General features: G+C 46.3%; 1 protein-coding gene across 23 annotated transcripts in view; it reads right to left on the bottom strand.

The window, feature by feature from the left end:
- LOC118402801 (neurexin-1a) overlaps positions 1-26371 on the bottom strand; it is a 633754-nt gene that overhangs the window by 388665 nt on the left and 218718 nt on the right. For all 23 annotated transcript variants that reach the window (XM_052477934.1, XM_052477935.1, XM_052477945.1 and 20 more), the window contains 2 exons: positions 16121-16387; positions 15819-15993 (listed from right to left, as the gene is read on the bottom strand). In XM_052477934.1, the coding sequence (XP_052333894.1) occupies positions 15819-15993; positions 16121-16387 (442 nt within the window). The remainder of the gene's footprint in view (positions 1-15818; positions 15994-16120; positions 16388-26371) is intronic.

Genomic DNA, 26371 nt, shown 5'->3' with positions numbered 1-26371 from the left:
GAAAGGGAGCACCACTCAGAGAAGACGTCTGAAAGATGCTGACATCTCCCCTCTAATCTTCCACTTACATCCATTTAGTCAGACAAACTCGCAGTACACAGTAGACAACACAGAATTCAGTGGTGTGCCCCCATCAGATGGGCCTCTTTAAAAGTGGTGTATAATACACGATACTGACAGATAGATCTACAGTTAGATATACAGTCACTCCATATGCATTCTAGAGGGCTCATCAGGCTCATCCTACATAACTTCTGCTGTACTCAGCTTTCCTCGTCATATACTGTCCATACTGTCTATACACCCCTTGACTTTTTCCACGTGTTGTTGTGTTCCAAGGTGGGATTAAATTGATTTAATTGTCATTTTCTTGTCAACGACCTACACAAAAGACTCTATTGTCAAAGTGGAAGAAAAATCATAAAGTTTGTCAAAATAAAACACAAATATATCTTGATTACATACTGTAAGTATTCAACCCCCTGAGTCAATACATGTTAGAATATGTTTTGGCAGGGATTACAGTTGTGAGTCTTTCTGGGTAAGTCTCTCAGAGCTTTGCAAACCTCGATTGGACCAAATTTGCACATTATTCTTGAAAAAAAATCTTACATCTCTGTCAGGTCTCATTTTCAGGTCTTGCCATAGATTTTCAAGCCAATTGAAGTTAAACCTGTAACTTGGCCACTGAGGAACCTTCAATGTAATCTTAGTAAGCAATTACAGTGCATATTTGGCCTTGTGCTTTAGGTTATTGTCCTGCTGAAAGGTAAATTAATCTCCCAGTGTCTGATGGAAAGCAGACTGAACCAGGTTTTCCTCTAGGATTTTGCCTATGGCTCTAATCCGTTTCTTTTTTATCCTGAAAAACTCCTTAGTCCTTAATGATTACAAGCATACCCATAACATGATGCAGCCACCACTATGCTTGAAAATATGGAGAGTGGTACTCAGTAATGTGCTGCATTGGATTTGCCTCAAGGTTATTGTCCTGCTGAAAGGTGAATTTGTCTCCCAGTATCTGCTGGAAAGCAAACTGAACCAGGTTTTCCTCTATGATTTTACAATACTAAGCGGTGATGCAGCCAGTCAAGATGCTCTTAACGGTGCATCTGTAGAACATTTTGAGGATCTCAAGGCCCATGAAAAATCATTCCAGCCTCCTAAGGGGAAGAGGCATTGTCATGCCCTCTTCACGATGGTGTTGATGTGTGTGGACCATGCCAGTGAGGTGGACACCAAGGAACTTGAAGCACTCGACATGTTCCACAACAGCCCCATCGATGTGGATGGGGGCATGCTAGGCCTTCCATTTCCTGTAGTCCACGATCAGCTCCTTTGTCTTGTTGACGTTGAGGGAGAAGTTGTTATCCTAGCACAACACTGCCAGGTCTTTGACATCCTCCTTTTAGGCTGTCTCATTGTATTCAGTGATCAGGCCTACCACCGTCATGTTGTCTGCAAACTTAATGATGGTGGTGGAGTCATGCGCTGCCACGCAGTCATGAGTGAACAGGGAGTACAGGAGGGGACTAAGCACGCAGGTGGCATCCCACAAACTGTTAAGTCATGGCATCCCACAGTCTGTTGACAGATGCTATGATACTAGTTATGATACAATTGTCTGTTCACAAGAGATTAAAACATTTCTGATATTCTTGCTTGAATGGCAAACAGAATTGTATTGGTCGCCTACACATATTTTGCAGATGTTATCACGGGTGTAGTGAAATGCTTATGTTCCTAGCTACAACAGTGAAGTAATACAAAACAATACAAAACTATACATGCAAATCCCAAAAATATATTTAAAAAAAAGAAGAAATATAGAAATATTAGAATGAGCAATGTCAGATTCTGGAATAGAAATACAGTGTAAGAAAATGTAAATCATAATTCAGATGCATGTTTGGTCATGTTATTCATGGAGCATTTTACCCCCTTATTCTCTTTTAGAATTCTTTCCAGCCTGGGTTACCGTCAGATGACTCCCCTGAACGTTGTGTGTCATAGAGCAGAACAACCAACACCTTGTAGCTCTAACGGATCGGTCTGGACAGTCAGTTTTGTGAGAAGATCTCTTTGAAATGAGGATGTCAGCGAGTTCAGATGACTCCCGTAAAGCTTGGAGATGTCGTAGAGCCAAACAACTGACAATGTTGTGTTAGTGAGAGTGTCATTTTAGGAGTTTGTAGCTCACACGGCTCGGGTTTTACAAACAGTTTTGTGATGATTTTCTTGCCAGGAGGTCATGTGTGGAAAAAGATGGCTTTTGCAAGCCCATGTTAAGGAGTAGGCGCAACCTTTATATCGGCAGAAAGAGAGGAGCTGCAGCTAGTACAAGAAACGTCAAGTCTCTGGCATAAACACACAGGGAGCTATTCAATATTCAAAATGACATCACCGTGCGACGTGTGTCAATTAACTCTAGGGGTTTTGAGGGATAGTTCACTCAAAAACTATATTTTAGTATGTTGTTCATTAGTCCACTGTTGACACAATCCCGTAAATAGTTTTAAAGAGCATTTACATTACAGAACAAAAATGGCTTTTTCTCGTCTCTCAAGTATTAGACTGTCAGCATCCATTTACGGAATCACTCTGCTTCCAAATCCCTTTCCTCTCTCCCTTCCTCCCCGAGGAGGAGGATGGAAGGAATGAGGTAACACTTTCCTTGTGTGTGTGTGTGTGTGTGTGTGTGTGTGTGTGTGTGTGTGTGTGTGTGTGTGTGTGTGTGTGTGTGTGTGTGTGTGTGTGTGTGTGTGTGTGTGTGTGTGTGTGTGTGTGTGTGTGTGTGTGTGTGTGTGTGTGTGTGTGTGTGTGTGTGTGTGTGTGTGTGTGTGTGCGTGCGTGTGTGTGTGTGTGTGCGTGTGTGCGTCTGTGTGCATGTGATCTGCGAGGAAGAGCATGGAAGGAATAAGTTTGCACTTTCCTTGAACTGTGTGTCATATAACAGTGTCTTAATGTTGTGATAAACATGACATAACAAAAATGATTTGTTACAGCTTAATGATGACTCACTCTCTCCTGGGAGTCTGTGTTTACTGGTGAATGTATTTACAGGTAGTATAATTTCAGATTATTTATTTATTTTTACTTTCATTTGTTATGGACCTGTCAGGACGCACCTTTCAAGAAAGTGTCACCAAAAGAGAGGCTGCATTCCAAATGGACTTATGGGCCCTGGTTTAAAAGTAGTGCACTATATAGGGAATACAGTGGCCTTTTGGGACGCAGACGAAGTGATCCTCAGGCTTTCAGATGGATCTCTCATGGTGCATTTCCATACAGAGTTACCCCAGTGTTCTACCCAAAGGCTCAGGCTTTTCTGTTTCCATCTACACGGCCGGCACCAATCTCTCACTGGGCCATGGATCCAGTAGACCTGCTCCAACATACCACGGCTAAAGGCTGTATCCACGTTGTGTCGTGCCTAAGAACAGCTCTAAGTCGTGGTATATTGGCCATTTACCACACCCCTTTACAGTAGAAAAGCAGCAAAAGTGCAGTAATAAAATCATCCATAATTCACCATTGTCATCATCCCTCAATGGCTACTGAGTGAAGCATGCACTGGCAATGGTTGATGGAGCTACAGCTTTTCTGCTACATCATAACAGCGTCATGATTGTCAGGATCAAAAGAAAGTCTGTGCAGTGAAGTCATCATTAATCCACCATTGTCGCCATCTCTCTGTAACACAAAACTCTAACTGAAGTAGCACCATGGCGACTGATCAAGGCCTTTATGGGCTGGCTGGGATGCTTTTGTTGCACTGTTGTTGGTGAGAGACACGTTTCTGCGGTGTGTGAGTGTGTGCGTATTAATAAAACATGGGAACAGCCAGATGAAAATCCCAGCATGGCGCCATATGCAGCGTCATGACTCACTCACTCCTGGGACCAACTGTGCTTTGTTGGCTGGTGCCCTGTGGATTCATTTATTATTCAATTCTTCAAACATTACTTTCATTTGATTAATTATTGAAAGGTAGGGTCATTGCCAAAGAAAGGGCTCTGGGGTTGGGGGCGGGAGGGGGACAACTCTGCACTTTGACAACAGACAGGGCTTGATAACTTGGCCCTAGATCTGTGTATGCCATCTTGTGACAATGGCCATAGGTGATGGAAAGACCGGGGATAAAAGATCTGGGATCAGGCTTTGTGTTAAAAGAGTGTTCGGCATGTTTTTTTTTAATTTAATCAGGCAAGCCAGTTCAGAACAAATTCTAATTTACAATGATGACCTACACCGTCCAAACCTGGGCCAATTGTGCACCGCCCTATGGGACTCCCAATCACTGCCACATGTGATGCAGCCTGGATTTCGCCACTCAGGAGCACACGTACCATTAAACTCTGCTCTAAGGACTGTACTGTGTCTGTCTGAGGGTGTCTGAAACCGGAAACCAGGTAGACTATAGGGAAGCGTGACTAGCATAGCAACAACATGAGACTGGCATCCAACTGTCCTTCTTGTATCCACTTGATCAAGTCGCCGTCACAAACAGGAATAGTGGGGATATGTCTCTTGATATGTTTTAACTCTGACGTTTTTTACTTCCTTCTCCAGCAGTGAAAAAAACATTTCCCAGTTTCTAGCCTCCAGGTTTGCTTGCTGTGTACAACAGATGATGGTAATCAACACTCCTGTGGTAACAAAATGTATACTATTTAGTTCGAGACTGAAAAAAATTAATCTATATTTTTTTTTGGCAAGAGTGCATATGAGGCCTAATCTTCAAAGGTTTGGTTTAGGATTAACAAAGCCTGACTTACTCTAATTACAAATAGAGCATTACGTATTGCCCTAGCAACAGTGCCTGACTTAATAAACACTATAAAAAAACAATTAAGTATGTGGGGTCCGCTTCAAATGACTGGATTTGGCTATTTCAGCCACACAAGTTTGCTGACAGGTGTATAACAATGAGCACACAGCCATGAAATCTCCATAGACAAACATTGGCAGTAGAATGGTCTTACTGAAGAGCTCAGTGTCTTTCAACGTGACACCGTCATAGGCCACAGACCACCTTTCTGACAAGTCAGCTCATCAAAAGTCTGGCCTACTAGAGCTGTCCCAGTCAACTGTAATGCTGTTCTTGTGAAGTGGAAACGTCTAGGAGCAACAACGCCTCAGCCAAGAAGTGGTGGGCCACACAAGCTCACAGAAATGGACCTCTGAGTGCTAAAGCGCGTAGCATGTAAAAACCGCCTGTCCTTGGTTGCAACACTCACTACCGAGTTCCAAACTGCCTCTGGAAGCAATGTCAGCACAAGAACTGTTCGTCAGGGTCTTCATGAAATGATTTTCCATGGCCGAGCAGCAGCACACAAGGCTAAGATCATCATGCACAATGCCACTCCACGTCGGGCGGAGTGGTGTAAAGCTTGCCGCCATTGGACTCTGGAGCAGTGGAAACGCATTCTCTGGAGTGATGGTTCACGCTTCACCATCTACCAGGAGTACACTACCTGCCCGAATGCATAATGGTAACTGTAAAGTTGGGTAAAGAAGAAATACTGGGCTGGGGCTGTTTTTCGTGGTTTGGGCTAGGCCCCTTCGTTCCAGTGAAGGGGAATCTTAATGCTACATTCTAGAATATTCTGTCCTTCCAACTTTGTGGTAACAGTTTGGGGAAGGTCCTTTCCTGTTTCAGCATGACAATGCCCCTGTGCACAAAGGTCCATACACATATGTCCAAACACACATGGTTTGTCGAGATTGGTGTGGAAGAACTTGACCTCAACCCCATTGAACACCTTTGGGATGAATTGGAATGCCGACTTCGAGCCAGGTATAATCACTCAACATCAGTGCCCGACCTCACTAATGCTGTTGTGGCTGAATGGAAGCAAGTCCCCGCTGCAATGTTTTAATATCTAGTGGAAAGCATTCCCAGAGGAACAGAGGCTGTTATAGCAGCAAACTGGGTACCAAGTCCATATTAATTCCCATGACTTTGGAATGAGATGTTCGACGAGCATCTAGTCATGGTCATGTAGTGTATGTCCTCCCACATGAGAAATACTATGCAATTTTTATTTATTTATTATTATTTTTTTTTTACCTTTATTTAACCAGTTAAGAACATATTCTTATTTTCAATGACAGCCTGGGAACAGTGGGTTAACTACCTGTTCAGGGGCAGAACGACAGATTTGTACCTTGTCAGCTCGGGGGTTTGAACTCGCAACCTTCCGGTTAATAGTCCAACGCTCTAACCACTAGGCTACGCTGCCGCCCCAGTTGTATTATCTTTGTCATAGAAGTGTAGGCTTTATCCCTGAGATAAACTACTTGAGAAACACTAAAATAGTAACCTCTCCATAACCTGTAGGTATGTAGGTCTGGGATCTGAACATATAGTTCAGCACTTCTGCTCTGTTCTATAACTTGTAGGTATGTAGGTCTGGGGTCTGAACAGATAGTTCAGCACTTCTGCTCTGTTCCATAACCTGTAGGTATTTAGGTCTGGGATCTGAACATATAGTTCAGCACTTCTGCTCTGTTCTATAACCTGTAGGTATGTAGGTCTGGGATCTGAACAGATAGTTCAGCACTTCTGCTCTGTTCTATAACCTGTAGGTATGTAGGTCTGGGATCTGAACAGATAGTTCAGCACTTCTGCTCTGTTCCATAACCTGTAACCTGTAGGTATTTAGGTCTGAACAGGTTCAGCACTTCTGCTCTGTTCTATAACCTGTAGGTATGTTCTGGGGTCTGAACAGATTTCTGCTCTTCTGCTCTGTTCTATAACCTGTAGGTATGTAGGTCTGGGGTCTGAACAGATAGTTCAGCACTTCTGCTCTGTTCTATAACCTGTAGGTATGTAGGTCTGGGATCTGAACAGATAGTTCAGCACTTCTGCTCTGTTCTCTGTATGTAGGTCTGGGATCTGAACCTGTTCAGCACTTCTGCTCTGTTCTATAACCTGTAGGTATGTCTGGGGTCTGGTCTAGTTCAGCACTTCTGATCCTGTAGGTATGTAGGTCTGGGATCTGAACAGATAGTTCAGCACTTCTGCTCTGTTCTATAACCTGTAGGTATGTAGGTCTGGGATCTGAACAGATAGTTCAGCACTTCTGCTCTGTTCTATAACCTGTAGGTATGTAGGTCTGGGGTCTGAACAGATAGTTCAGCACTTCTGCTCTGTTCTATAACCTGTAGGTATGTAGGTCTGGGGTCTGAACAGATAGTTCAGCACTTCTGCTCTGTTCTATAACCTGTAGGTATGTAGGTCTGGGATCTGAACAGATAGTTCAGCACTTCTGCTCTGTTCTATAACCTGTAGGTATGTAGGTCTGGGATCTGAACAGATAGTTCAGCACTTCTGCTCTGTTCTATAACCTGTAGGTATGTAGGTCTGGGATCTGAACAGATAGTTCAGCACTGTCTGTTCTATAACCTGTAGTATGTAGGTCTGGGATCTGAACAGATTCAGTTCTGCTCTGTTCAGCATCTTCTGCACTTCTGCTCTGTTCTATAACCTGTAGGTATGTAGGTCTGGGATCTGAACAGATAGTTCAGCACTTCTGCTCTGTTCAATAACCTGTAGGTATTTAGGTCTGGGATCTGAACAGATAGTTCAGCACTTCTGCTCTGTTCTATAACCTGTACGGCACAACATAGTCTATACTTGGTATGCATGTTTCTCACTTATGGGTGGCACACATTGGGATACGGGGGAGGGGAATGGGCATTGTATATGCAAATTAAATAATGTAGTATTTAAGTAACATAGTACTGTTTTTGTGGACATTACTGTAGTATTTACTACAGTGTGTTTTTTCCGGATAATGCCGTAATATTTAGTATAACTTTCTACAGTATACAACAATATTCTATGGTAAGTATTACACTTTTACATTTGGAAAAAAAACATCACTTTTCAATGTATGCTTATACTGTATGTGAAAGCTGCAATTCAGTATCTACATGGCAAACACATTCTTTAGCCACAGCTATTTTGAGAGTAGACTTCCACACCATAAGAGGAGCCCGAGCCTCCCCTTCTCCTCCCCTATCTCCTCTCCTCTCTCCTCTCCTCTCTTCTCTTCTCTCCTCTCCTCTCTCCTCTCCAATCTCCTCCTGCGTTTCCCAGCTAACACTGTCCAGACTTCAGATTTGAGGAGGGAGTGTAGAAAAAACATGATTTTGAAATTAGTGCTGATCTCAGCGTAACACTGTGCAGTAACTGTCTCAGTCCAGAGAGAGAGAGACAAAGAGAAAGAGACAGAGACAAGGAGAAAGAGAGAGACATAGAAAGTGAGACAGAGAGAGAGAGAAAGAGAAAGGGAGAAAGAGAAAGAAAGAGACAGAGAGAGAGCAAGAGACAGAGAGAGAGGGAGAGAGAAACATAAAGAGAAACAGAGAGAGAGGGAGAGAGAGGGAGAGAGAGGGAGAGAGAGGGAGAGAGAAAGTGAGAGAGATGGAGAGAGAGAAATTAAGTAAGGAAGGAAAAATAAATGGACAGAGAGTTTACGAGAGAGAGAGACAGGGAGGGGAGAAGAGAGAGACAGAGAGAGACCTGTTCTCTCCCGTTTCCATGGAAACTCGGGCAGAGCGGAGAAGAAGGAAAAAGGAGGAAAAAAGAGAGAAGTGAGGCTTTGGAGAGTCACTGACAACAAGGAAAATACATGTGTAGGGAGGGAGGGAGGGAGGGAGGGAGGGAGGGAGGGAGGGAGGGAGGGAGGGAGGAGGAGGGAGGACGGGAGGGGAGGGAGGGAGGGAGGGAGGGAGGGAGGGAGGAGGGAGGGAGGGAGCGAGGGAGGGAGGGAAGGAGGGAGGGAGGGAGGGAAGGAGGGAGGGAGGGAGGGAGGGAGGGAGGGAGGGAGGGAGGGAGGGAGGGAGGGAGGGAGGGAGGGAGGGAGGGAGGAGCGGGTAGGGAGGACGGGAGGGAGGGAGGGAGGGATACAGCTAAATAGAGAGATAATAGGGCAGCACATCTAATTGTGATAACATGATACATCCAGTGAGTTTGGTCGCCTGTCTCGACACAGTGCAACACTGTTGGTCTACCATGTCACAGGAGGAGTCAAATGATTGCTGTTGCTTTTGGTTCACACAACATAGTTATTATGTGCCTGAAATGTTTGACAAAAAAATTCTGCTAAAAGGTTTCTAAATTTCTCCTCCTCTCTCCTCCTCAGCTCTACCCCCCCCACACATTTCTATCCTCCTCTCTCCTCCTCAGCTCTACCCCCCCCACACACGTTTCTATCCTCCTCTCTCCCTCCTCACCTCTAGCCCCCCACACATTTCTATCCTCCTCTCTGCTCCTCATCTCTACCCCCCACACACATTTCTATCTTCCTCTCTCCTCCTCACCTTTACCCCCCACACGCATTTCTATCATCCTCTCTCCTCCTCACCTCTACCCCCACACACATTTCTATCCTCCTCTCTCTCCTCCTCAGTTCTAGCCCCCCACACACATTTCTATCCTCCTCTCTCCTCCTCATCTCTACCCCCCCTCACACGCATTTCTATCATCCTCTCTCCTCCTCACCTCTACCCCCACACACATTTCTATCCTCCTCTCTCCTCCTCACCTCTACCCCCCACACACATTTCTATCATCCTCTCTCCTCCTCAGCTCTACCCCCCCACACACATTTCTATCCTCCTCTCTCCTCCTCACCTCTACCCCCCACACACATTTCTATCCTCCTCTCTCCTCCTCAGCTCTACCCCCCACACACACACATTTCTATCCTCCTCTCTCCTCCTCAGCTCTACCCCCCACACACGTTTCTATCCTCCTCTCTCCTCCTCAGCTCTACCCCCCCACACACATTTCTATCCTCCTCTCTCCTCCTCAGCTCTACCCCCCCACACACATTTCTATCCTCCTCTCTCCTCCTCACCTCTACCCCCTCACACACATTTCTATCCTCCTCTCTCCTCCTCAGCTCTAGCCCCCCACACACATTTCTATCCTCCTCTCTCCTCCTCACCTTTACCCCCCCACACGCATTTCTATCATCCTCTCTCCTCCTCACCTTTACCCCCCACACACATTTCTATCCTCCTCTCTCCTCCTCAGCTCTAGCCCCCCACACACATTTCTATCCTCCTCTCTCCTCCTCAGCTCTACCCCCCCACACACATTTCTATCCTCCTCTCTCCTCCTCAGCTCTACCCCCCCACACACATTTCTATCCTCCTCTCTCCTCCTCAGCTCTACCCCCCCACACACATTTCTATCCTCCTCTCTCCTCCTCAGCTCTACCCCCCCACACACATTTCCATCCTCCTCTCTCCTCCTCACCTCTACCCCCTCACACACATTTCTATCCTCCTCTCTCCTCCTCAGCTCTACCCCCCCACACACATTTCTATCCTCCTCTCTCCTCCTCACCTCTACCCCCTCACACACATTTCTATCCTCCTCTCTCCTCCTCACCTTTACCCCCCCACACGCATTTCTATCATCCTCTCTCCTCCTCACCTCTACCTCCCACACACATTTCTATCCTCCTCTCTCCTCCTCAGCTCTAGCCCCCACACACATTTCTATCCTCCTCTCTCCTCCTCAGCTCTACCCCCCACACACATTTCTATCCTCCTCTCTCCTCCTCACCTCTACCCCCACACATTTCTATCCTCCTCTCTCCTCCTCACCTCTAGCCCCCCACACACATTTCTATCCTCCTCTCTGCTCCTCATCTCTACCCCCCACACACATTTCTATCCTCCTCTCTCCTCCTCACCTTTACCCCCCACACGCATTTCTATCATCCTCTCTCCTCCTCACCTCTACCCCCCACACATTTCTATCCTCCTCTCTCCTCCTCAGCTCTAGCCCCCCACACACATTTCTATCCTCCTCTCTCCTCCTCACCTCTACCCCCCCACACACATTTCTATCATCCTCTCTCCTCCTCACCTTTACCCCCCACACGCATTTCTATCATCCTCTCTCCTCCTCACCTCTACCCCCCACACACATTTCTATCCTCCTCTCTCCTCCTCATCTCTACCCCCCCACACGCATTTCTATCATCCTCTCTCCTCCTCACCTCTACCCCCACACACATTTCTATCCTCCTCTCTCCTCCTCACCTCTACCCCCCCACACACATTTCTATCATCCTCTCTCCTCCTCAGCTCTACCCCCCCACACACATTTCTATCCTCCCTCTCCTCCTCACCTCTACCCCCACACACGTTTCTATCCTCCTCTCTCCTCCTCAGCTCTACCCCCCACACACATTTCTATCCTCCTCTCTCCTCCTCAGCTTACCCCCCACACACATTTCTATCCTCCTCTCTCCTCCTCAGCTCTACCCCCACACACATTTCTATCCTCCTCTCTCCTCCTCATCTCTACCCCCCACACGCATTTCTATCATCCTCTCTCCTCCTCACTCTACCCCCACACACATTTCTATCCTCCTCTCTCCTCACCTCTACCCCCCACACATTTCTATCATCCTCCTCTCCTCAGCTCTACCCCCCACACACATTTCTATCCCCCTCTCCTCTCACCTCTACCCCCCACACACGTTTCTATCCTCCTCTCTCCTCCTCAGCTCTACCCCCCACACACACACATTTCTATCCTCCTCTCTCCTCCTCAGCTCTACCCCCCACACACGTTTCTATCCTCCTCTCTCCTCCTCAGCTCTACCCCCCCACACACATTTCTATCCTCCTCTCTCCTCCTCAGCTCTACCCCCCCACACACATTTCTATCCTCCTCTCTCCTCCTCACCTCTCCCCCCTCACACACATTTCTATCCTCCTCTCTCCTCCTCAGCTCTAGCCCCCCACACACATTTCTATCCTCCTCTCTCCTCCTCACCTTTACCCCCCCACACGCATTTCTATCATCCTCTCTCCTCCTCACCTTTACCCCCCACACACATTTCTATCCTCCTCTCTCCTCCTCAGCTCTAGCCCCCCACACACATTTCTATCCTCCTCTCTCCTCCTCAGCTCTACCCCCCCACACACATTTCTATCCTCCTCTCTCCTCCTCAGCTCTACCCCCCCACACACATTTCTATCCTCCTCTCTCCTCCTCAGCTCTACCCCCCCACACACATTTCTATCCTCCTCTATCCTCCTCAGCTCTACCCCCCACACACATTTCCATCCTCCTCTCTCCTCCTCACCTCTACCCCTCACACACATTTCTATCCTCCTCTCTCCTCCTCAGCTCTACCCCCCCACACACATTCCTATCCTCCTCTCTCCTCCTCACCTCTACCCCCTCACACACATTTCTATCCTCCTCTCTCCTCCTCACCTTTACCCCCCACACGCATTTCTATCATCCTCTCTCCTCCTCACCTCTACCCCCCACACACATTTCTATCCTCCTCTCTCCTCCTCAGCTCTAGCCCCCCACACACATTTCTATCCTCCTCTCTCCTCCTCAGCTCTACCCCCCACACACATTTCTATCCTCCTCTCTCCTCCTCACCTCTACCCCCCACACACATTTCTATCCTCCTCTCTCCTCCTCACCTCTAGCCCCCCACACACATTTCTATCCTCCTCTCTGCTCCTCATCTCTACCCCCCACACACATTTCTATCCTCCTCTCTCCTCCTCACCTTTACCCCCCCACACGCATTTCTATCATCCTCTCTCCTCCTCACCTCTACCCCCCACACACATTTCTATCCTCCTCTCTCCTCCTCAGCTCTAGCCCCCCACACACATTTCTATCCTCCTCTCTCCTCCTCACCTCTACCCCCCCACACACATTTCTATCATCCTCTCTCCTCCTCACCTTTACCCCCCCCACACACATTTCTATCATCCTCTCTCCTCCTCACCTCTACCCCCCACACATTTCTATCCTCCTCTCTCCTCCTCATCTCTACCCCCCACACGCATTTCTATCATCCTCTCTCCTCCTCACCTCTACCCCCACACACATTTCTATCCTCCTCTCTCCTCCTCACCTCTACCCCCCACACACATTTCTATCATCCTCTCTCCTCCTCAGCTCTACCCCCCCCACACACATTTCTATCCTCCTCTCTCCTCCTCACCTCTACCCCCACACACGTTTCTATCCTCCTCTCTCCTCCTCAGCTCTACCCCCCACACACACATTTCTATCCTCCTCTCTCCTCCTCAGCTCTACCCCCCCCACACACGTTTCTATCCTCCTCTCTCCTCCTCAGCTCTACCCCCCACACATTTCTATCCTCCTCTCTCCTCCTCAGCTCTACCCCCCACACACGTTTCTATCCTCCTCTCTCCTCCTCAGCTCTACCCCCCCACACACATTTCTATCCTCCTCTCTCCTCCTCAGCTCTACCCCCCCACACACATTTCTATCCTCCTCTCTCCTCCTCACCTCTACCCCCACACACATTTTCTATCCTCCTCTCTCCTCCTCACCTCTACCCCCCCACACACATTTCTATCCTCCTCTCTCCTCCTCACCTTTACCCCCCACACATTTCTATCATCCTCTCTCCTCCTCACCTCTACCCCCCACACACATTTCTATCCTCCTCTCTCCTCCTCAGCTCTACCCCCCCACACACATTTCTATCCTCCTCTCTCCTCCTCAGCTCTACCCCCCACACACATTTCTATCCTCCTCTCTCCTCCTCAGCTCTACCCCCCACACACATTTCTATCCTCCTCTCTCCTCCTCACAACTACCCCCCACACACATTTCTATCCTCCTCTCTCCTCCTCACCTCTACCCCCCCACACACATTTCTATCCTCCTCTCTCCTCCTCAGCTCTACCCCCCACACATTTCTATCCTCCTCTCTCCTCCCTCAGCTCTACCCCCCACACACATTTCTATCCTCCTCTCTCCTCCTCAGCTCTACCCCCCCACACACATTTCTATCCTCCTCTCTCCTCCTCAGCTCTACCCCCCCACACACATTTCTATCCTCCTCTCTCCTCCTCAGCTCTACCCCCACACACATTTCTATCCTCCTCTCTCCTCCTCACCTCTACCCCCCACACACATTTCTATCCTCCTCTCTCCTCCTCACCTCTACCCCCCCACACACATTTCTATCCTCCTCTCTCCTCCTCAGCTCTACCCCCACACACATTTCTATCCTCCTCTCTCCTCCTCAGCTCTACCCCCCACACACATTTCTATCCTCCTCTCTCCTCCTCAGCTCTACCCCCCCACACACATTTCTATCATCCTCTCTCCTCCTCACCTCTACCCCCCACACACATTTCTATCCTCCTCTCTCCTCCTCAGCTCTACCCCCCCACACACATTTCTATCCTCTCTCCTCCTCAGCTCTACCCCCCACACACATTTCTATCCTCCTCTCTCCTCCTCACCTCTACCCCCACACACATTTCTATCCTCCTCTCTCCTCCTCAGCTCTACCCCCACACACATTTCTATCCTCCTCTCTCCTCCTCAGCTCTACCCCCCCCACACACATTTCTATCATCCTCTCTCCTCCTCACCTCTACCCCCACACACATTTCTATCCTCCTCTCTCCTCCTCAGCTCTACCCCCCACACACATTTATATCATCCTCTCTCCTCCTCACCTCTACCCCCACACACATTTCTATCCTCCTCTCTCCTCCTCAGCTCTACCCCCCACACACATTTCTATCCTCCTCTCTCCTCCTCACCTCTACCCCCACACACATTTCTATCCTCCTCTCTCCTCCTCACCTCTACCCCCCACACACATTTCTATCCTCCTCTCTCTCCTCCTCAGCCCCCCCACACATTTCTATCCTCCCCTCTCCTCCTCAGCTCTGCCCCCCACACACATTTCTATCCTCCTCTCTCCTCCTCAGCTCTACCCCCCCACACACATTTCTATCCTCCTCTCTCCTCCTCAGCTCTACCCCCCACACACATTTCTATCCTCCTCTCTCCTCCTCAGCTCTACCCCCCACACACATTTCTATCCTCCTCTCTCCTCCTCAGCTCTACCCACCCACACACATTTCTATCCTCCTCTCTCCTCCTCCCCCACACACACATTTCTATCCTCCTCTCTCCTCCTCACCCCCCCCACACACATTTCTATCCTCCTCTCTCCTCCTCACCCCCCCCACACACACATTTCTATCCTCCTCTCTCCTTCTCACCTCCACCCCCCCACACACACACACACTTCTACCGTACTCTATTCCTCTCCTCTCTGTGCTAGAGTAGTCAGTAATATGAACAAGGCCACAGCTGTGATGGTTCTGTAGTGTACCCTGACCCCCTACTCAATAGTGCATGTGTGAGTGGATATGTGTGTGTGTGTGTAGCTGTATGGCTCTGCTCTGTGTGGCTTCATGGAGTATTGAAACAGTTAATGTAATTCCCACTAGTGGAGAAGGAGCAGTAAACATGGTTGGGGGGCGTATGTAATTTGCACCGTGACATTGCCAGGGCCTTGGCTGTGAACACACGCTAACAAATTGCTGCTTAGATAAGCAAATCAACAGGGATCAGAAAATGGTTTCACTGGAGGCTCGGAGGGGCTGTGTGGGTGTGTGTGTGTGTGTAACACTGGCTGCTCGGAGAGGCACTGAGGACACAGTGGGAGAGAAGACAGGGAGAGGGATTGCCTTACTGGCATGATAATATGGTGACTGTTTGAGGTAATGTAGCTTCATTTATTCATCACTATTATAATGTCATCCATATTTGGAAGTCCCTCAATTGTCAGACGAAACTCGCTCAGGAGTCAGACTAAATGCTTTCAGTTATCAGACAAAATTCCTACTATGTCTACACACAGTGGAAGAGAGGGCAGGAAACCCTTACGAGGATTAAAGACTCAAATCAGGGCACCATGGCCTCCTCCAAAATCCGTCACACCAATAACAGGAAAATAACATTTTATTACCTGATCGTCCGTCCCGTTGGAAGTCTACGTGGTACCACTCCCCATCGTTGACCTTCTTGTTGATGGCTCTGGTCTTGGTGGTCCCTGACCCCATGTCCAGCAATAGATACAAGTGGCCATCCAGCATCTCGATGGCAAAGAAGTCCACCTTCAGTGTCAGGGGGCTCTTGGAATCCTTGAATTAAATCCCATCATTCTTTATTTAAAGTGCATTTAAAATCACAACACACTTTACAGTCAAACATTTTCAAAAACAATCAGGAGGCAATAAAAGAGATAAAATAACATAATAGGGAAGTCACCTTGGGAGCCTGTTTGGGCTTTCCGTGGCTAAAGAGGAGAAGCCCGTTAGGCTCTGTGGTACGGAAGTCCAAGGAGATGGAGCCCGTCTTCTTGGCGTTCCACTTGTTGAGTGTGATGAAGGACCCAGGGGTCTCGAAGGTGATGGGGTCAAGGGTCGCCACGTTCTCGCATTTAAAAGCCACAATGCCGTGAACCTTCATTTTGGCATCACCTTGTTTGGCCATCCTGGAGAGCTCGAGTCGCACGTCATTGTTTTTATACACAACCTAGGTTGATGCAGGGAGGAAAGGGGAGGGTAAGGGAGAAAAAGTTCAATCCATACAGCCAAAAGTAGTGCACTATACAGTACAGGAAAGAGGGTGCCATTTCGGACAAAAGCAATGTTTGGAAGTGTATGACCGGAAATTGACACTTTTCTGTGAACAATGCACTACTGGCCAAAGGTAATGCACTTTAAAGTGTACCATTTTGTATGCACCCCCTGTTTGGGAGTATGTGTGTTTGTCAGAATTCTGTTTGCAGAACTCAAACCACCCCCCTCGCCAAGACATCACCTCAATCCATCTACAAACACAAAGCCTATTACTGTTATACTATACTATTAGCCGCTACACATTAACTCACATTATCTCACCACTGGGATAGAAAAATACAAGTTAATACTCACAGAGAGAGTCATTTTGGCAGTTTAAAGCAAATTCCTGCTATTCTACACATTTTGCCATGGCTTATGCCATGATAATATGATATCTGAATGAAAGTGATTATCAAAATCATTGGGGGCCCCCTGGAGGTCAGGGCCCCTGTGGAAAAAAATGACAGAGGTCAGGACCTCTGTGTCCTCATATGTAGTTACGGCCCTGGTAGGTAGGGATGTAGGTAGGTAGGAAGGTGTGTGGCAGTAGGTAGGTTGATAAGGAGGTGTGTGGAGGTAGGGAGGTGGGAGGGAGGTTGGTTGGGTGGGTTGGTGGGTATGATGTGTGGAGGGAGGGAGGGAGGGAGGTGACTAAGTGTGTGTGAAGTGAGAGATGAGAGTAATGAGAGCTAACAGCTGTACACGATGCAGGTGTTGCAGTAAAAACGCTGATTAAGGCCTCAGCAGGAAACCTGATTAAAATATACCCTGCTGATGATGGATGTGCCTCTCACTACCAATCCACAAACATCTAAATTCATCAGGCTCCCACACACACACACACACACACACACACACACACACACACACACACACACACACACACACACACACACACACACACACACACACACACACACACACACACACACACACACACACACACACACACACACACACACACACACGCTATGCAATGTATTATCAGACTACACACTGACCTCAGAGACACAATGCACTCCACAGGAGCTGACAGCGGAACTACAGAGTCTATGTCCCAAAATGCCACCTATTTCCTATGTAGTGCACTAATTTTAACAAGGACCCATAGAGCTCTGGTCAAAAGTAATGCACTACATATGGAATAGGGTACGATTTGGGACGCAAACCAAGACAACAGAGAGACAGCAGCTAGCCTAAAGCTGAATCAGCACAACTTTATTAAATACCAGGCTATAATGCCATTAAGAAGGAAAAATCCACTAAACACCGATGACAAGCATCATCGTACAGTACCGTACTGCCCTGAATAAAATGTACCAATTGAACAATCGTCCCTACCTGATAAGTTGTCTGACGCTGTGTGTATCTGAAAGTATTTGCCAAGTTTTGTGGATACTGACAGACAGTAAGAATGTTAGGCATGTTTTATATGGGCACTGGTCAAAATTAGTGCACTTTGTAGGAAACAGTGTGCCATTTGGTGACACATCGGAGTGTAGATGGCTCTCCTGATTGCACAGACTGCATTATCCACACATTATCTTTAAGCACCTCATAGTCGATTAGGTTTTAGTGAGTATACACCGTTAGAAACGGGGAGAGCTGCCAAGACATGTTGGAAGAGGTGGTCATTATAACTGTATTAATGACTTCATCTATAAGGGTTTCTGTAAATATACAGTACCAGTCAAAAGTTTGGACACACCTACTCAGTTTTTCTTCATTTTTACTATTTTCTACATTGTAGAATAATAATGAAGACATCAACACTATGAAATAACACATGGAATCATGTAGTAACCAAAAAAGTGTTAAACAAATCAAAATATATTTAATATTTGAGATTCTTCAAAGTAGCCATCCTTTGCATTGATGACAGCTTTGCACACACTTGGCATTCTCTCAACCAGCTTCATGAGGTAGTCACCTGGAATGCTTTACTATTAACAGGTGTGCCTTGTTCAAAGCTAATGTGTGTAATTTCTTTCCTTCTTACTGTAATATGTTTGATCCATATTACAGAAGATAGACCTATTTGGTAAAATACCAAGTCCAAATGATGGCTCAAACAGCTCCAAAAAAGCAAAAAATAAACACTATACTAGATTACACTACACTAAACTTAAACAAAGGGATACAGTACACATCTATCTGAATTGTCTGGATAGTTTTTATATTTCTCACCTTCAAATAATTTTATCTCTTTCAATAATCAGAAACAGTTTGAAGAGTGGGGCACTGACATGAGGCAATATACACAGAACTGGATACACTTCATCTTATCTCTTCTAAGAAACGGTATCAATAACAGCTTGATAAAAGGGCATTGAATAATCTATAACAGCGCCAGGTGCAATTTTCAAGCTGTGTTAAAAAATATGCCATGAAAATACACTCTTAGAAGAAAAGGTGCTAAGTAGAACCATTATAGATGTCACGTCCGTCGTCGGAATGAGACCAAAGCGCAGCGTGGAAAGTGTACATCTTCTTTATATAAAATGAACACCAAAAAACAAGAAAAGATACACAAACGTAAAGTTCTGCAGGGATAATACAGCTACTGTGCAAAAACAAGATCCCACAAACTCAGGTGGAAAACAGGCTGCCTAAGTATGATTCACAATCAGAGACAACGATAGACATCTGCCTCTGATTGGGAATCAAACCCGGTCAACAAAGAAATAGAAAACTAGAATGCCCACCCAAATCACACCAAATAGAGAAATTAACATTCTCTCTAAGGTCAGGGCGTGACAATAGGGTACTTCGGTTTGTCCCAATAGGGGAATCCTTTTTGGTTCTACCTAGAACCCTCTATGACAGGTTCTACCAAGAACCATTTCATAATCTAAAGGTTCTTCCTAGAACCCCTCTATGTAGGGTTCTTCATAGAACACCCTGTATATGGTTTGACCTAGAACCCTCTATTAAGGGATCTACCAATAATCATTTTATCATCTAAACATTCTTCCTAGAACACACTATGAACGGTTCCACCAGTCTTACTAACCTTTAAAAATGTAATTATTTCTGACAATACACCCCCTCAAATTAAGTATTTGGCTATTTCAGCCATGCAATCTCCATAGAAAACATTGGCAGTAGAATGGCCTTTTGAAGAGTTCAGTGACTTTCAACGTGGCACCGTCATAGGATTCCATTTTTACAAGTGGATGTTGGTCAAATGTCTTCCCTGCTAGAGCTGTCCCTTTGTGTAGCATTGAATGTACATTTATGTTTTATTTTTTATTTCACCTTTATTTAACCAAGTAGGCTAGTTGAGAACAAGTTCTCATTTACAACTGCGACCTGGCCAAGATAAAGCATAGCAGTGTGAACAGACAACAAGACAGAGTTACACATGGAGTAACAATAAACAAGTCAATAACACAGTAGAAAAAAAAGAAAGAGTCTATATACATTGTGTGCAAAAGGCATGAGGAAGTAGGCGAATAATTACAATTTAGCAGATTAACACTGGAGTGATACATTTTCAGATGGTCATGTGCAGGTAGAGTTACTGGTATGCAAAAGAGCAGAAAAGTAAATAAATAAAAACAGTATGGGGATGAGGTAGGTAAATTGGGTGGGCTATTTGCCGATGGATTATATATAGCTGCAGCGATCGGTTAGCTGCTCAGATAGCAGATGTTTAAAGTTGGTGAGTGAGATAAAAGTCTCCAACTTCAGCGATTTTTGCAATTCGTTCCAGTCACAGGCAGCAGAGAACTAGAAGGAAAGGCAGCCAAATGAGGTGTTGGCTTTAGAGATGATCAGTGAGATACACCTGCTGGAGCGCGTGCTACGGGTGGGTGTTGCCATCGTGACCAGTGAACTAAGGTAAGACGGAGCTTTACCTAGCATGGACTTGTAGATGACCTGGAGCCAGTGGGTCTGGCGACGAATATGTAGCGAGGGCCAGCCGACTAGAGCATACATGTCGCAGTGGTGGGTGGTATAAGGTGCTTTAGTAACAAAACAGATGGCACTGTGATAAACTGCATCCAGTTTGCTGAGTAGGGTATTGGAAGCTATTTTGTAGATGACATCGCCGAAGTCGAGGATCGGTAGGTTAGTCAGTTTTACTAGGGTAAGTTCGGCGGCGTGAGTGAAGGAAGCTTTGTTGCGAAATAGAAAGCCGACTCTAGATTGGAGATGTTTCAAGAGGAATACCTACGTGAGAATGCTGTTCATCGACTACAGCTCAGCATTTAACACCATAGTGCCCTCCAAGCTCGTCATCAAGCTCGAGACCCTGGGTCTCGACCCCGCCCTGTGCAACTGGGTACTGGACTTCCTGTCGGGCCGCCCCCAGGTGGTGAGGGTAGGCAAGAACATTTCCACCCCGGTGATCCTCAACGCTGGGGCCCCACAAGGGTGCGTTCTGAGTCCTCTTCTGTACTCCCTGTTCACCCACGACTACGTGGCCACGCACGCCTCCAACTCAATCATCAAGTTTGCGGACGACACAACAGTGCTAGGCTTGATTACCAACAATGACCAGACGGCCTACAAGGAGGAGGTGAGGGCACTCGGAGTGTGGTGTCAGGAAAATAACCTCACACTCAACGTCAACAAAACTAAGGAGATGATTGTGGACTTCAGGAAACAGCAGAGGGAACACCCCCCTATCCACATTGATGGGACAGTAGTGGAGAGGGTAGTAAGTTTTAAGTTCCTCGGCGTACACATCACAGACAAACTGAATTGGTTCACCCACACAGACAGCATTGTGAAGAAGGCGCAGCAGTGCCTCTTCAACCTCAGGAGGCTGAAGAAATTCGGCTTGTCACCAAAAGCACTCACAAACTTCTACAGATGCACAATCGAGAGCATCCTGGCGGGCTGTATCACCGCCTGGTACGGCAACTGCTCCACCCACAACCGTAAGGCTCTCCAGAGGGTAGTGAGGTCTGCACAACGCATCACCGGGGGCAAACTACCTGCCCTCCAGGACACCTACACCACCCGATGTCACAGGAAGGCCATAAAGATCATCAAGGACAACAACCACCCGAGCCACTGCCTGTTCACGCCGCTATCATCCAGAAGGCGAGGTCAGTACAGGTGCATCAAAGCTGGGACCGAGAGACTGAAAAGCAGCTTCTATCTCAAGGCCATCAAACTGTTAAACAGCCACCACTAACATTGAGTGGCTGCTGCCAACACACTGACTCAACTCCAGCCACTTTAATAATGGGAGTTGATGGGAAATGATGTAAAATATATCACTAGCCACTTTAAACAATGCTACCTAATATAATGTTTACATACCCTACACTATTCATCTCATATGTATATGTATATACCGCACTCAATACCATCTACTGTATCTTGCCTATGCCGCTCTGTACCATCACTCACTCATATATCTTTATGTACATATTCTTATCCCCTTACACTTGTGTCTATAAGGTAGTAGTTTTGGAATTGTTAGCTAGATTACTTGTTGGTTATTACTGCATTGTCGGAACTAGAAGCACAAGTATTTCGCTACACTCGCATTAACATCTGCTAACCATGTGTATGTGACAAATAAACATTTATTGATTTGATTTGATTTGATTTTGAGTCTGGAAGGAGAGTTTACAGTCTAGTAATTATAGATGTTCACATATTCTAGGTCGGAACCATCCAGGGTGGTGATGCTAGTCGGGCGGTGCAGGCAGCGAACGGTTGGAAAGCATGCATTTGGTTTTACTAGCGTTTAAGAGCAGTTGGAGGCCAAGGAAAGAGTGTTGTAAGGCATTGAAGCACGTTTGGAGGTAGATAGCACAGTGTCCAAGGAAGGGCCAGAAGTATACAGAATGGTGTCATCTGCGTAAAGGTGGATCAGGGAATCGCCCGCAGCAAGAGCGGCATCATTGATATATACAGAGAAAAGAGTCGACCTGAGAATTGAACCCTGTGGCACCCCCATAGAGACTGCCAGAGGACCGGACAACATGCCCTCCGATTTGACACACTGAACTCTGTCTGCAAAGTAGTTGGTGAACCAGGCAAGGCAGTCATTAGAAAAACCGAGGCTACTGAGTCTGCCGATAAGAATATGGTGATTGACAGAGTCGAAAGCCTTGGCCATGCCGATGAAGACGGCTGCACAGTACTGTCTTTTATCGATGGCGGTTATGATATCGTTTAGTACCTTGAGCGTGGCTGAGGTGCACCCGTGTCCGGCTCGGAAACCAGATTGCACAGCGGAGAAGGTTCGGTGGGATTCGAGATGGTCAGTGATCTGTTTGTTGACTTGGCTTTCGAAGACCATAGATAGGCAGGGCAGGATGGATATAGGTCTGTAACAGTTTGGGTCCAGGGTGTCTCCCCCTTTGAAAAGGGGGATGACCGCGGCAGGTTTCCACATGCAAAAACACACTTAAAAACATTATATTCTGAAATCACCCTGCAATAGATGATGCTTGGAAATATGATACAGTATATGGTTCTACTGTACAGTATGTAGAACCCTTCTTGCCTTCCAAATAATCGTCAAAGAACCCTTTCTTCCAATTACAGTTCTTAGGATGTTATAGAACCCTATCCCACTGCAAAGAACCCTTTCTTCCAATTACAGTTCTTAGGATGTTATAGAACCCTATCCCACTGCAAAGAACCCTTTCTTCCAAAAACAGTTCTTAGGATGTTAAAGAACCCTATCCCACTGCAAATAACTATTTTTTATAAGAGTGTAGATGAAACCTATTGGGAATGAAACAAAAACGATTTGACAATAATCTCTTGGCAGGAGTGTTAGAGAGGGTGGGAGGGGGAGGGAGAGCGAGACGGTGGGAGGTGGATGATATCTCTATAAGAGGAGCTGAAAGGGAGAGAGAGAGGGAGAGAGAGAGAGAGAGGGAGAGAGAGAGAGGGAGAGAGAGAGAGAGAGAGAGAGAGAGAGAGAGAGAGAGAGAGAGAGAGAGAGAGAGAGAAATAAAAACAAAAAAATAAAGGAGAATGGTACTCCACTAATTTGTCATCAGACTCGGGCCATGACATCTAGGCTATTACAGCACTGGTGTTTTGTCATCACAACAGAATAGTACAGCAGCAGCTAGAACTGGGACCTGCAGACATATTCTGAAACATGGCACATGAGATGGAGAGTGTGAATGTGTGACTGGTTGGTTGTGTGACTGTGTGTGTGTGTGCGTGTGTGTGTGCGCACTATGCCCAGGCACATGTCATCAATCAGAGTTGCTAAGGCAACTTGCTACTGCTTGATCACTGCTCATATGTCATATGTCATCATCCTGCAACCAATGCCTACAGATCAAGGCTTATATGTCAGCTTCCTGCGACCATTGCCTACAGAACAGAGGTCACATGTCATCATCCTGGGACCACTGCCTACAGAACTTAGCTCACATGTCATCCTGGGACCACTGCCTACAGAACAGAGGTCATATGTCATCCTGGGACCACTGCCTACAGAACAGAGGTCATATGTCATCCTGGGACCACTGCCTACAGAACAGAGGTCATATGTCATCCTGGGACCACTGCCTACAGAACAGAGGTCATATGTCATCCTGGGACCACTGCCAACAGAACAGAGCTCACATGTCATCATCCTGGGACCACAGCCTACAGAACAGAGCTCACATGTCATCATCCTGGGACCACTGCCTACAGAACAGAGCTCACATGTCATCATCCTGGGACCACTGCCTACAGAACAGAGGTCATATGTCATCCTGGGACCACTGCCTACAGAACAGAGCTCACGTGTCATCCTGGGACCACTGCCTACAGAACAGAGCTCACATGTCATCATCCTGGGACCACTGCCTACAGAACAGAGCTCACATGTCATCATCCTGGGACCACTGCCTACAGAACAGAGCTCACATGTCATCATCCTGGGACCACTGCCTACAGAACAGAGCTCACATGTCATCATCCTGGGACCACTGTCTACAGAACAGAGCTCACATGTCATCATCCTGGGACCACTGCCTACAGAACAGAGCTCACATGTCATCATCCTGGGACCACTGCCTACAGAACAGAGCTCACATGTCATCATCCTGGGACCACTGCCTACAGAACAGAGCTCACATGTCATCATCCTGGGACCACTGTCTACAGAACAGAGCTCACATGTCATCATCCTGGGACCACTGCCTACAGAACAGAGCTCACATGTCATCATCCTGGGACCACTGCCTACAGAACAGAGCTCACATGTCATCATCCTGGGACCACTGTCTACAGAACAGAGCTCACATGTCATCCTGGGACCACTGCCAACAGAACAGAGCTCACATGTCATCCTGGGACCACTGCCTACAGAACAGAGCTCACATGTCATCATCCTGGGACCACTGCCTACAGAACAGAGCTCACATGTCATCATCCTGGGACCACTGCCTACAGAACAGAGCTCACATGTCATCATCCTGGGACCACTGCCTACAGAACAGAGCTCACATGTCATCATTCTGGGACCACTGGCTACAGCATAGGGCTCATATTTCATGAACCTCAGACAACTGCTAACATACAGAGCAGAGCCAGGCTGAACTGGCCTGGGTGGAGGCTTATGTTTACATGTTATCCAACAGACAAATCAAGATGCTGCAGAGAGGTTGTCACTCTGCTCGAAGGTCACAACATGGTACTATTGCCTACAGTAGGGCTATAACAAGACCTACCCACATGAAGAAGTACTATAGTATATGCTATGCTAGGAATACTATAGTATTCACTGTAGTGTTTTTGTGGATTTTACTGTAGCATTCATTGTAGTGATTTTGCGGAATGTAGTATTTTCTGTAGTGTACTGTAGTATTTACAGTTTACTATAGTATAAATGGGTCTTTCTATAAACTAGAGTAACAGTGAGTATTTCCTAAGCTGGACATCTTGTTAAAGCTGTTGATAAGTCATTGATAATAATCTGCAAATGTTTTTTATGTCATTGCATTAAGATATAAGGGGAAATCATAGATATATTCAATAAAATTCACAAGTTGATTTAAAACTTATGTTTAACCCTTTATCATGGTTGGTGTCTTGACAGATTTTTCCCAAAATCGTGTGACATAAAACATAACATTTCTGTCCTTGCATTTATGGCAGTCTACGTTGTCGTTATATCATATATTAATCATGAATCAGTTAAATTAGACATTGGACTTGTAAGAAACCTTGTAAGAATCCTGGATCTTGCTGTAGGAATGTTTTTTGTATAGAGATCTCAGAAAGAAATGCAAACATTTATTGTTTTCCTTATGTTACGGGGTGAAAACAATTTACATGGGCACACACAAGTACAAAATGATGTACAGTACGCGAATGCAAAATCGAATGCTTCTAATCGAAAGAGTCCCCTTACCTTGGTAATTAATACCTAAATCAAAACTGTCAATAACGTGGTTCTTCAATAATTAAGCATAATACTTGTTGGATGCGCATTTAGTGTCCACCTGATTAGTTACGCCATGATATTTTCACACATCCTCATCCAGGAAGGAATTTTCTGAATGACAGTCACGTCACGGACAGCATTTGTGATAGCACATGCAATACAACAACAGCCCAAGTGCTAGGAAAAAGGTGTTCGCCAGGAATGTCCAGAATATGTTGGTGTCTTATTCGTTATGCCGGCGAAGCGAGTTGTGCCTGGATCCATGTTAGATCTAATATCCTTTGCGAATTGAATCGTTAGATTTGTTAGATCTTTTTGTGGACACAGTCAACTGTGCACAATTGTATAGGATAGAAGCAACACCTAACGCTATTCCTATTAATTATTCTGTGTATAATGACAAAAAATGACATAGCCTTGTGGGCTTATTCACACTATGATCTGGTAATGATATAACATGACTAATCCATTTTGTTTTCCATGTTACACATGTCATTTTAATGAATACAAGGGGCTTGAAGCAGC

This window comes from Oncorhynchus keta, chromosome 24, assembly GCF_023373465.1.
Source record: "Oncorhynchus keta strain PuntledgeMale-10-30-2019 chromosome 24, Oket_V2, whole genome shotgun sequence".
In the NCBI taxonomy this organism is placed as follows: Eukaryota; Metazoa; Chordata; class Actinopteri; order Salmoniformes; family Salmonidae; genus Oncorhynchus; species Oncorhynchus keta.
The sequence above is the reverse complement of the archived record's forward strand: the minus strand, read 5'-3'. Positions and strand labels throughout refer to the sequence as shown.